The sequence below is a fragment of the Gorilla gorilla genome, chromosome 18, assembly GCF_029281585.2.
Source record: "Gorilla gorilla gorilla isolate KB3781 chromosome 18, NHGRI_mGorGor1-v2.1_pri, whole genome shotgun sequence".
Classification (NCBI taxonomy): Eukaryota; Metazoa; Chordata; class Mammalia; order Primates; family Hominidae; genus Gorilla; species Gorilla gorilla.
In genome coordinates this window covers 11,305,205-11,318,569 of record NC_073242.2, presented here as the reverse complement: position 1 = coordinate 11,318,569, position 13,365 = coordinate 11,305,205, and the positions used below count along the sequence as shown (strand labels likewise).

At 43.8% G+C, this 13,365-nt stretch overlaps 1 protein-coding gene across 33 annotated transcripts in view; it reads right to left on the bottom strand.

Annotated features, from left to right (window-relative positions):
- Positions 1 to 13,365, bottom strand: part of RBFOX1 (RNA binding fox-1 homolog 1) — a 2,483,553-nt gene that overhangs the window by 53,689 nt on the left and 2,416,499 nt on the right. For all 33 annotated transcript variants that reach the window (XM_063699486.1, XM_019012245.4, XM_019012254.4 and 30 more), the window contains one exon: positions 5,547 to 5,679. In XM_063699486.1, the coding sequence (XP_063555556.1) occupies positions 5,547 to 5,679 (133 nt within the window). The remainder of the gene's footprint in view (positions 1 to 5,546; positions 5,680 to 13,365) is intronic.

Here is a 13,365-nt window from a genome sequence, read left to right as displayed (position 1 = left end):
AATTCTTTCAGTGTGTCCCAGGGAAACCAAAAGATTGGATGCCCCTGTGTCTAAAGTATTCTGAGAATGGGTAATGATGACTTTTGTTCCTAGTATTTATACTAAATACAGTTCCTAAGCATCAGATAATACAGGTTGGGGATTTAGATATTTAGAAGATAAAACGAGAAACCATGGCTGATCTGTACACAGAAAGATATGCCCATAGTCCCAGAGACTGTTGTTGGAGGCTTTTTTAGGACTTAACATGAAAACATTTCCAAAGGATCTATTTGTTCTTCCACTGACCAGCTTTAAGTTTTCTCCTGGGATACTGCTCTATCTTTCCTATACCCCAAATAGTATAGAGTCTTCTCAAATACTTCTCAAGGTAACTCTGGGAAGTTTACACAGATGTATGACAATTACCTGAGAAAGGGCAGAAAATCTTGCTCAGAGATATCTAGAGAACAAGACCAAAAGCCTACAGCTGACACTAGATGCTTAGGCTTAGAATAATAATAAAAACGTGGCCGGGGGGCCATGGCACATGCCTGTAATCCCAGCACTTTGGGAGGGTGAGGTGGGCAGATCCCTTGAGGTCAGGAGTTTGAGACCAGCCTGGCCAATATGGTGATACCCTGTCTCTCCTAAAAATACAAAATTAGCTGGGTGTGGTGGCATGTGCCTATAATCCCAGCTACCTGGGAAGCTGAAGACCGAAGAATTGCTTGGACCCAGGAGGAGGAGGTTGCAGTGAGCAGAGATTGTACCACTGCATTTCAGCCTGGGTGACAGAGCAAGACTCCATCTCAAAAATAACTCATGTGATGCTCCATTAGAGCACCCCATTTTACTCACATGAAATATGCATGGTACATAATAGGTACTCATGGAGTTCCTCTTTGAGGGAGGGGATTGGGATTTAGCTGCTGTTTTCTAACATCAAAGATACTAAGTCTACAGGGTTTGTCTCCAAAGCCTCTACCTGCTGTCTTGATGCATAGATAATCAGCTTGTGAGTTCCCTGAACAGCAATTACCTGATGGGTAATTCCTCCCAAATGTGAGTCATAGGAGGCTAGACTGGGCATTGTGGCTTCTCAGTCAAATTGAGTCCAGGATCAAATGCAAGGAGAAATAGGGAAACTCAACTCTGCTCTGTGACTGTTCCCTACTCAATATTGTATTTTCAATCTACATATTCCATAAGCAATGCAAATGCCTCAACCATTTCTGTGGCTTGAAGGAAATGGAGGTCTGTGAAAGTGCAAGTGCCCCCTAGCAAAGATAAATAATGCATAGAGGGAGAGACATGGGATCTTCTTTTGTACTCAATCACAAGCAAAAGGGGATGTTGAGAAAGAAGACTATGGGTGGTTAATAAAGTCGCTAAGTTCATCAACCTGGAGAACAGTAGGTACAGTTCACTGAATGCATGTCATAAGATGGACCAAGTTGTCACCTTACATGGATTTCCCTACTTCACCCTCTATCAACTCTATGGGGGCAGATATATCCCCCACTCTTGCTTAAGCAAACTGTGTCTATAGACATTAAGTAAGTTATCCAAGCCAGTATGGGTAGAATATTGGGGCCCAGTCTTATTTACCTTAAATCCAGTGTCCTCCTAGGACTATAAAATTCCATAGACTATGTAGACATTACTTTCTAACTCTTCAGTCTCATTCAGTTGATGTTGGCAATCAATTGGGAGTTGGTTGGTATGGTATAGGGTTTTCCACTTGTACCTATGATCCCACCATGGTCCACAACTCTCCCTACCCCTGGAGGAACCATCATGTGTTAATGTCCCAAGAGGTTTCTATTTAGGCATGTGAGACAAAAAAGGGCCTCTTCATAACCTATGTTCTTCAGCTGCATGGAAGGGCTTCAGAAAATATCAAGACATGGAAGGAAAAGGCAAATCAATAAAAGGAAATTGATGAATGTCTGGGCGCAGTGGCTCACGCCTATAATCCCAGCACTTTGGGAGGCCCAGATGGGCGGATCACCTGAGGTCAGGAGTTCAAGACCAGCCTGGCCAACATGGTGAAACCCCATCTCTATTAAAAATGCAAAAATTAGCCAGGTGTCGTGGCGGGCACCTGTAATCCCAGCTACTTAGGAGGCTGAGGTGGGAGAATCACTTGAACCCAGGAGGTGGAGGTTGCAGTGAGTCGTCGAGATCATGCCATTGCACTCAAGCCTGGGTGACAGAGTGAGACTCCATCTCAAAAAAAAATTTTTTTTAAAAGGAAATGGATGAATGTAGGGCATCCTTAGGGACTCTAGTGGTGTGACTATCTTTATGTTGGATACCTCCAAGGGTTACCCAAGCTTCCATAAAGGTAGCCATGGAGATCCTAAAGGAAATTTTCTTCAATCTCCCAGGAGGAAAAAAATGTGGAAGCCATGCATGGACCTAGGACAACTTTTTGACTGGTATTTTAGTAACAATACAGATTCATATTGGATACTTCAGGAAGAACAGATTTACGTTGGCAGATATGCCTTCAATTGGTGACAGTGGAAACAAATTCTTAAATGTAGTTTCTTAGGTGACATCTTAGAAAAGAAGGAGATTGCTAGGGGTGTGGGTAGAGGAGGGGTCACAGGATAAGATTTCACTGTGGCAATTTAGGAAATGTTTGGACTTATATATATCCCATATTTCTTCTCTTCTGGGATGCCTTCTGTAAACACCCAAGCTGGGCTAAGGACCTTTCCCTAGTGTTCACACAATATCCTCTTGTATCACTTATCACATTTATTGAAATTGGTGGCTTGCATGTCACCCCCTGCCCCAACCAGAAGAAATACCTATAAAGGTGCCACTTGTCTCTTTAGCACACAACAGTGCCTAAAACACGATAGGTGTGAGTCATAGGGTGAGCTGCACTGGGCTGGGGTAAAGACGTCAGTCAAATCTTAGTTTTCCTCCAAAGGACTTTAGAGATAAAAGGCTACAGGAAATCCACACTCTGGACCACCTGAATCCTGATGATGTTACTTTCTGAAAACAAGTATTTCTAACCTCTATGCTACTTGCTTTCCCTGAACACAAGATAGGGGTTCTTGCTCTTCCAGCCAGCTCCTGCCCTGGGTCCCACTCTGCTCTCTTCCTTTCCAAGAGGAGCCATCCCCTTGCCATCTCCTGCAGCCTAATCTGTTTATTCCAGAGGAAAAGGAAACCTCTAAGATGGTGGGCTCAAAGTTTTTCATTCCATGCCAATTCATTCCCAGAAGTTTGTAATCCAGTGAAACACCCAGGCAACCAGATGAATTTCCTTCTTTTTGACCAGTACCTTGCTCTAATAGGTTATTGCAGACATGAATGCTTGCAATCTTAGTCCTGCTGGGGCTCCTGCTTCTCTGCTGAGAATTTGATCTTGCTTCCAAGTACGGCTTTAGAATTCCAGCCATAGTATTATCGGCAAGGAGGCATAATCCACCACTATAACCAAACTGATCACAGATATTGCTGGAATATTAAAATTAATTTTCATCCCAAGTAGTTGCAAACACATTGTTTCATCATTTGGAAATGCCTGTGTCTCTCCCTGGTGAAACATGGCATTAATTAGTTATGCATGGTTATTCCCAGCAAAGAGCATGTTCATTATAAGTTAGCTAATTTTGATTTTACAGCAGGTGTGTCATTCTGAGATGTTTATAAATTGTTCATGTGAGGATAAGCCATATAATTTTCCTCTATTATTTCTTTTGCTCTTCAATATAGTAGTGAGATACTGATGGTAGATATACTTAAACACTTCAACTGCCATGTACTGAGAACAATTTTCAAACGAATGTGGTATAAGTGCAATTTTGCATTTATAGCATACAAATCTTGCTTTAGTAATTACATGAGCCCAAAGGTAACTTGGGATTTTCCTTTTCCTTCATAACTCATTACATGATCTTGGGAATAACAAATCTTTATTTTTACATTTCTGGATCCATAAAATGGGCTCACTGCTGTGATACCAGAGATAAAAATTATACTATCAACAATTCCTTATATTGCATGGTCACATAAAAGGCTTAAGACATGCAAATACATTTGACAGGCATTAGGGAGAATTTAAAGCCAGTTCATTCTTGGTTTGTTACTATCCACCATCTTTTCAGTTAAAATATGTGTATGCATAGAGAGAGCTCTTGTTTTGTCCAAGAAGCTCAAAGTTGACCCAATTCAAATGACTACACAAGAAATTTGATGGACATTGTTTTACTACTTTTCCTTAACTTTCCCTTCTCTGATGGTTTTGCCTACTCTCATTTCTTTTTTCCATTAACTTTATTGCGTTTATTTTTGAAACATTTCAAATGCTCTGGTTTAGAATGAATATGTAATGAAAAAAAGTGTTTCTTTTTGTCACGAGTATAATAGATGATCTAGGCTAATGTAGATTTTCTGAAAGATTTACAAGCAACAGAGCTATAAAAAGGGCATTTAACCCTTTTCACAGTCTTAAATGCAGCCATATTTTCTTCTACACACCAGAAAGCCAGTCACTGGCCAGGGAAGCCTCGTGTCAGGCTTTCTGGGGATCGCTGAATTTAACATAGAGCAGGGTTTCTCAGCTGCAGCATGACTGACTTTGAGTCTGATAATTCTTTCTTGTTGGGGGCTGTCAAACAACATCCCTAGACTCTACCCAATAGAGGACATAGCATCTCTCCATTCCTGTTGTGACAACCAAAAATGTCTCTAGACCTTGCAGATGTCCCCTGGTCTAGGGCCACTGCCTTGGAGGTATCCCTTTCTCCCTGGCTGCAGAGGTGCAGGAATATTCTAGCAGGAGCCTTAAAAGAGGGACAGACTAGCATTTCAAGACTGCCACCAAACACACCAGTATCATTTTTTTTCTTTTACTGAGCATTCACACCATTCCTTGACATTCGCCTGGCAATATCAAAGTCTATGCAGAGAAGGACCAAATTGGCAATGGGAAACAAACTAATCTGCATTGTTCCCACAGAGGAGAAAGGAAGGCAAATGCCATTTTGGAAAATGCAACTACAACGCATCTTAACTCCAATTGCATTAATTCTTGTATGTTTGCATGTGACTCAACACCTAATTTTCTCTTTGCAGGCAAAGGTTCGTGACCCTTGAAGCCAAGATATCCCTGGGGAGGCGAGCAAGACCACCCCAGTGATTTTTATGTATGAAAACCTCACGTCTTTCTGTGGAGGAATTCAAGGGGCAAATGTGGTCCAACCTCCTTAATAACCAGATGTTTGCAATCATCAGAAATACATCTTTGGCTGTAACCATTTCTCTGTTCTCCAGCATTCAGTCTCAAAGAGAATTTACATAACAACATGTGACATGTAGAATGCTTAAAGGCACCAACCATGACAGGACAAATTACACTCATTTTTCAATACTCTTAGCAAGGTGCTCCACTGCAGGTGCGCAGCCGGGCTGCATGCTGGGGGCGGTTCTGGGGGTGGCGGAGGGGGAATCAAGACCATCATGCGCTCGCAAACAGCTCCGTGCCTCTGGGGAGGGAGGGCTGGTGCAGGGAGGCCCACCCAGGAGGCTGCCCCACTTACCCGCCATAGGCCGGGATCGGGGGCGGGGGCGCCGCGGCCCTGAAGGTGTTGTACACGGTGCGACCGCGGCCTCGCAGGTGCGCCCCTCGGTAGGCGGCCGCGGCGGTGGCTGCTGGATACGGGAAGCCTGGCACTGCGGGGCAAGAGGAGAGAGAGAGAGCACAGGCTGTCAGATGCACACCCTGCTGTGGCGGGAACTGCCCCGGGAACCCTTGTCCCTGCACAGGGTCTCAGCAGGACCCCCGCCCACTTCCCGGAGTCAAGAGGTTAAAAAGCAGAGAGCAGCTCGGTGGCCAGGGTGGGACTCCAGAGACGATGAGTAGTTAACACAGTGGGCCCTTTGCCCAGGAGAATGTGGTGACTGACAAACATTTGCAAATAATTCTATATAACGGGAGAAAAGCTCACTGCATGAGTATTTAATTAATGAATTTATTTGAGACAGAGACTGGCTCTGTCACCCAGGCTGGAGGGCAGTGGTGCAATCACGGCTCACTGCACCCTCGACTTCCAGGGCTCAAGTGATCCTCCTACCTCAGCCTCCCAAGTAGCTGGGACCATAGATAGGAGTGTGCTACCACACCTGGCTAATTTTTTAATGTTTTGTAGAGATGGGGATCTCCCTATGTTGCCCCGGCTGGTCTTGAAGTCCTGGGTTCAAGCAGTCCTCCTGTGTCCACCTCCCAAAGTGCTGAGATAACAGTTATGGACCAACCACGCCCAACCCACAAACATATTTTTAAAAGGGGAGATTGCAAGATGTGTGATGTCTTATCAATCATATACCTATGTATATATGTACAGGTGTATTTGCACGCAAAATACACATATGTGAATATGCATGTGTACGAATGTGTGCATGTATATATACATATATGTACATATGCTGATATGAACATATTTGTATACACATATACACAACTTTCCACATGCTAGCAATCTCTGGGGCCGAACTGCATGAGTGGTTTTTATTCATAACTTTCGCCCATCCTATTTTTCCACAGTTTCCTTCATGTACAGATATCACTTGTTAAAACTTCTAATTGAAGTATTCCCACTGACACATGTATGTGGTATGAGTGCACAAGCCACACATGCCATGAGAAACAGCTTATTACCAACATCTCATAAGGCTGCTGAACTCCTGTGCAGCATTTAAAGGCAAAGGCAACCAGCATGATGACAAATACGGGATAAGTCTGGGACCCCGACCCTTAAAAAGAGAAAGAGAATGTGAGGGCTGGGCGCGGTGGCTCATGCCTGTAATCCCAGCACTTTGGGAGGCTGAGGCAGGTGGATCATGAGGTCAGGAGTTCGAGACCAGCCTGGCCAATATGGTGAAACCCCATCTCTACTAAAAATACAAAAATTGGTCAGGCGTGGTGGCGCATGCCTATAATTCCAGCTACTTGGGAGGCTGACGCAGGAGAATTGCTTGAACCTGGGAGGTGGAGGTTGTAGTGAGTCGAGATGGCACCACTGCATTCCAGCCTGACTGACACAGCAAGACTCTTTCTCATATAAGAAGAAGAATGTGGGCAGGGATATCTTCCCTTGGGTAAAATTCTGAGCAAGATGAGGAGGTGAGGAGGAGTTAGGAAGGGGAATTAAGCCTGATGATTACCCCAGCCCCCTGATAACTACTGCTGTTTCCTCTATCTGGGATTCCCATCCTCCCATTTCATGCAAATCCTAACTCATCAGGGCCCATGGGGCCAGGAAACCACTTTTGCCTTTAAGTTCAGTTGGCTTCTCCGACTCTCCCAGTGCTCTGAGCATACTGACCACACTTCTCCCATCTCACTAAGTAGCAGGCAATGTTTCCCAAACTGTGTCCGCAGAGGATGCCTGATGGTTACCCTAGTCCCCTGATAACCAACACTGTTTCCTCTACCTGGGATGCCCTTCCTCCCTTCTCATGCAAATCCTAACTCATCAGGGCCCATAGAGTCAGCAAACCACTTTTCCTTCAAGCTCAGTTCGCTTCTCTCACCCTCCCAGTTCTCTCACCATACTCACTACGCTTGTCCCATCTCACTAAGCAGCAGGTATTGTTTCCCAAACTGTGTCCACAGAGAATGCTTTTCTGAAAAAATGCTTTTGGGAAGTCCCTGTCCCAGGAGAGCCACAGTAAAGGCTCAAAAGGCCCACCATGAAGGAAACGCTCTTAGTTAACCCAGCACAACCACCTCCTTTTCCAGGCTTTCTGCAGAAGAGCAAACCTCTCAAGGGGCAGGGGTTGTAGTTCATTTCATGTTAAAGTTGTCTCCACTCTCTATCCAAACTGCCAAGAAGAGCTTTTTCCCTTCCCACTATCAGCTTCAGGAGTAGAAGCGTTCCACCTTATGTCTCCCCAATATTCAGAGTCCTTTCCACACACACTGATGCATGGACCCAGGTGAGGGTTGCAGAAGGAGCAAAAGGCAAAAGAATTGGAAGGGAAAAACGTGCATGAGAAGCCTCACTGGAGGCCCTGGTTGCTACCAAGGAGGTTGGACGGGGTGACCACGTAGTGCACTTAGAACTCCAAGAATTCCACCTACACCCATAGATAGGGTGTTTGTACTTACATGGTGGGTGAAGGGAGCGGGTGGGGTTTGCCACAGAAGCCATTCCAAATTACTCTTGCAATTATAAGGGCCCAAATAAAACCCCCGAACCCGACCAAAGTGAAGACCAAATGGCTATGATCTGGAATTCTGTGTGTTCTTAAAGGTCCCACAGCCGTCCCGTTCTATGGATTCTACCGCATCTTTCTATCACAATGCGGGTAAAATACGAGGACTGTAGAACCCAGAATGATTCCGTCCTTCTATTTGTATCTGAGAAGACCATAAAGGTTATTTTTAACTTTTTTATTCTTGCTAAAGATAGATCATGCCATTTTATTTAACTTTTTTTGCCATCTCCTAGCACCCGAGTTTCCTGGATCACGTGGCAACTGGTATGCTTGAAACTGCAGAGACGTGTGGGGTCTTAATGGGGAACACGAGTAAATCCTAATATCATAAAAGCCCAAAAGTAATGAGAGATGAGACGCTTGCTTCAGGACTGGGGAGAAAATGAGTGGGAATGGCTTTGACTCCAAATCTGTCTTGCCACAGTTCAACTATTAAGTTTTCAGAAGAACACCCTGGATTTTGAAATAAAGAAAATGAAAAATTCACAATCTGGCAGAGCAGCTGGCTGCCTGTGTGAGGAAACACGGTAATTATGCTGACCCATTCATTATCACTGGCTATGGAGCCGAGAGAGCCAGACAAGCTCCCTCTCAGCCACAAGCAGCTTTTACAATAATTCTTGGAGGATTTAGATGTTGAGATATAACATGAAACAGAAGCTTGGCAAGAGAGAGAGAGGGGGGAGCACGTGCTGTTAAGAGCATGGAGCCAGGATTCCATTTTGTACCCTCTTCCTTACAGGGAGAAAATGGATTTCCTGATGCAGGATATTTACAAGTCTTCCTAGGAGGTTCTTTGGGCTCTCCCAAGCAGGGCACATTGGGGGACTTCTTATTTTGTGAAAAGAACACAGGAAGGACTGAAAATCAATTCCTGGCTTAAATAGTGCCTTCCTGGAAGGCTAGGTACCCTTGGCAAAAAAAAAAAAAAGAGTTCCACAGGTCATGCTTTGGGCCAGAGGCTTCATGGAGAAAGGGCTGGAGGATTCAAGTGTCCTGAGTGGTTGGTATTTTCAGTGATCTCTTTCTTGTTAATCTAGGGCTGGCCAAGGGACCCTTTCGTGAAATCTCTAGTTAGAAAAATGCTCATCGATCACATTCCCTTCTTTCTTACATTCCTTCCTTCCTTCCTTATACTTGCTCCTTTCTTTTTTATTCCTTCTCCCCTCCCTTTTTCTTCCTTCCTTTTGTCTTCCCTCCTTCCTGTCCTTCCCTCCCCTCCTGTCCTTCCCTCCCTCTTCCTTCCTTTTGTCTTCCCTCCTTCCTGTCCTTCCCTCCCCTCCTGTCCTTCCCTCCCTCTTTCTTCCTTTTGTCTTCCCTCCTTCCTGTCCTTCCCTCCCCTCCTGTCCTTCCCTCCCTCTTTCTTCCTTTTGTCTTCCCTCCTTCCTGTCCTTCCCTCCCCTCCTGTCCTTCCCTCCCTCTTTCTTCCTTTTGTCTTCCCTCCTTCCTGTCCTTCCCTCCTCCTTTTCCTTTCTCCCCTCCCTCTTCTTCCTCTCCTCTCTCCCTTCATTTCTTTATTAATTCCTGCCTTCATTACAATCCTTCCTTTCAATCATTTTGGATTTTTTTTGTAAAGAGGGCTGCCCTGTTCCTCCCCTGGTTCATGTAAAAATCATTAGCTTGAGTCACAGAAATGAAGGAGAAGGACGCTTACTGGTGCGTGCATGCAAGCTGCGTAAGGGTGGTGATCTCCACGTTCTGCTCATCAATTAGGATGAGTAACTGGTACCAAGCAGGTATCAGGTACCTAATACTGTCCCTGGACACCCTGTCAGTGGTTAACCAATGTTTGTCTTCCTTCTGGGAGAGTACAGCCACCACCTCTTCACTGTCCACCTTCTATAACACTGTCCTGTGTACAAAGTGACCTGCTCAGAATTTGCAGATAAACAGCATGCAAGCACCACAACCATTAGAGGTGTTCGAACCACAGCAACTCCATCTTAAGTGAAGGCTAGGAAAAATGAGGCCAAGACCTGCTGGACTACATTCCCAGAAAGTTAGGTATTCCTGGCCTCTAGATGTTTGTGGTTAAGGAAACAGATGGATTATGTTTACTAAACAGACCCAGACTTTAGGAGTGTCCTGATATCCCAATATCTTGTGAACAGAAGCATTCCTAAATTTGCTTTAAAGATAATATTGATTCTTGCAAAATATAGTAATTAAGAAAATTAATCCTTTATCACAAACCCTTGTAGCAGAGCACATTTCCCCATGATCTTATTTTTTTTATCCTATATAAACAAGTATTATACCTAGGGGTGGACATGCTCCTCCTCTTACTTTTGGGAACATCCTACTGTCTATGGAGTAGCTGTACTTTCCCCATTTTACTTTCTTTATAAGCTTCCTTTTGCTTTGCACTGTGGACTCGCCCTGAATTCTTTTTTGCACAAGATCCAAGAATCCTCTCTTGGGGTCCGGATAGGAACCCTTTTCCTGTAACACAACTGAAACTTAGTCACAATCCCTAGAAAGATAATTTCCATTTCTACCCTTGTACGTTTTTCATTGTATCGGAAAAAGTAACCAGATTTTGAATGAGTATGATTTCAATCAAGCAAGGGGAGGCTGCTTGGACCAAGTTTGTTGCACTTGGAATTATCAGAGCCCTCAATTCATTTAAATTCTCCTCGATGGCAGCACACTATCAGGATTTAAAACTGTTTCTTGTTCAGGGGAAAAGCAGGACTCCAGTTTTGGCCCCAGACAGGTAACACCTATTAAAAGGTCTTCATCACATCTCACCCTTCCATATAGCCCCAGACAATGCTCTCTGACAACCCAGCAACAACAGTCCCTGAATAAAATAATTATGTGCAACCAGGAACAACAGAAAATAACAATCTTGATAATTCCAGACTCTTCTGACTTACAACTGTGCCTTCTGTGTTTTTTCCCATCTTTATTAGAAGCATTTTCCTGGTCAGGCACAGTGGCTCACACCTGTAATCCCAACACTTTGGGAGGCCAAGGTGGGCAGATCACAAGGTCAAGAGATCGAGATCATCCTGGCAAACATGATGAAACCCCGTCTCTACTAAAAATACAAAAATTAGCTGGGTGTGGTGGCATGCACCTGTAATCCCAGCTACTTGGGAGGCTGAGGCAGGAGAATCGCTTGAACCCAGGAGAGGTGGAGGTTGCAGTGAGCAGAAATCGCGCCAATGCTCTCCAGCCTGGGTGACAGACCAAGACTCAGTCTTGAAAAAATAAATAAATAATTTTTTCCTCAATTGTTGGTTTAGGGACAACATGGCTTCTTCGCATGCCACTAACACAAATAATCCATTTCAAGGGCAAAATACACACATGCACACACACAACTGTTTGCCACACTTCCTTTAAAAAACCCAGCACACTGTGGAAGAATGGATGCTTTTATTATTTGCCTACAGGTGTGGTGGTCTGTAGGATTCTGGAACATGGTAAAATGTATATTTGAGATGATTACCTGGACAGATGATTCAGACACAAACAAGACTAAAACTGTTTTTTTGACCACATAGAAAGAGAACCTCTTACATGTTTACTTTGAGGTATGGCACTTATATTTTGCTGAGTGAGAGTTATGTCATCTATCCTAGTTTAGATGTCTGGATCCAGACATGCCAAATACCCTAGTTTAGAAGTCTAGATCCAGTAAGTGGGCAATGAATGACTATTTAATAAAGCCAATGCAAAATGCCCAGTGGAAACTCACAATGTTCTCTCCATTTCTAGAATATGAAATAAAATATTTAAATCAATGTTAAAAGTCAAACATCACCCTATCCAGTATTTGTAAATGCCTCTTTGTTAATTAAAAAACAATGTTAGGGGAAAAAGACACCGAACAATGGTCATTTCTAAACCCCAGCACTGCAAGTTTGCTTTTTTTTTTTCCTAGTTCAATTTCAAGTTAACTCACATGTAAGCAGACCATCAATAAGGAACAATGGAAAGGATTCAGGTTGATTTGTGGATATAGTATAAATCCTTAGTTTTTGGCATGAGGGAAACAAGAAAACCCATAGGTTCATTATACTGAAGATTCCTTCTGAAGCCTTATCCAACATGAATCAAAGAGAAAAATCTGGTATCACTACAACACAAATTGGATTCAGCTCATAAGCTAAAAATGAATTTCTCTCAAAACAGGCAAGAGCTTTCAGAGAAAATACCAGTTGAGCATCTTGTTGACACATGAGCATTTCCAGCCCACCCACTCTCACCCTTCAGCTAGATTTATATACAGAGCATATTTTGGGGGAGGTTAGTAGAGTAACCATCTCAGTTCTTGGGAATAAGAAGTTCTGTCCCATGGAACTCGATGAAATGGAAGCTTTAGGGATGTAACAAGGGGCACGCTGTGCTGGTGCTCAAGTATCACGGCAAATCAACACTTTAAAGCGGAAGATGTGTGGGTGTATCCACCAGCCAAATGGGCCATTTACTAAAGTGTCAACTGCTAACTGCCTGTCTCCCCCTCAAAAACAAAGCCCCCACCTCCCACCTCCAATGAGCCCTGCACTCAATGTATTTACAGTGATGAGTGTGTCTTGTCTCCCTCTTTTACGAACATGGTGCTTACCTTCGAAAATAAACACAAATGAGATCATCTCACCAGCCAGGAAATCCCAAGAGAAAAAACACAAAACCAGTGGAAAATACTTGAGGGTTATAAACTGCATATTAAAGTTTTAGAGCTCTGGGAGACACGGAAGAGTAGCAGATGCAAAACCCGACAGGGGGGCGGATTCTGCATCAAAGCCATAAAAATATACAACCGCTTTAATGGGCAATTATTCTTTGCATTTGTGCACTGGTTTGAATTTGCATGAGATTGCCAGATGCCCTGGAAAAGGTGGGCATCCGAATGGATGAGGGGGGGCTCTCTTTGTCCTGCTCCTCCTCTCCCTTTGCTCCATAATGACACATTTCCCCAGCCTTGGAAGGTTTTAAGATGGCGAGAGATTCATGCTAATTTGGGGTGAAATTGTTCTGTGGGTAATTTATGGTAGGAAATATTCACTTACACAATTCTGGGGGTGCAGATGTGCTTTCAACAGCAGGTTGATGGTTTTGCAGGATTCCCCTTGGGGGAACTCCCATTCCATGTGCTGGACCATAAATTAAGAACTGGCATAATAGGTA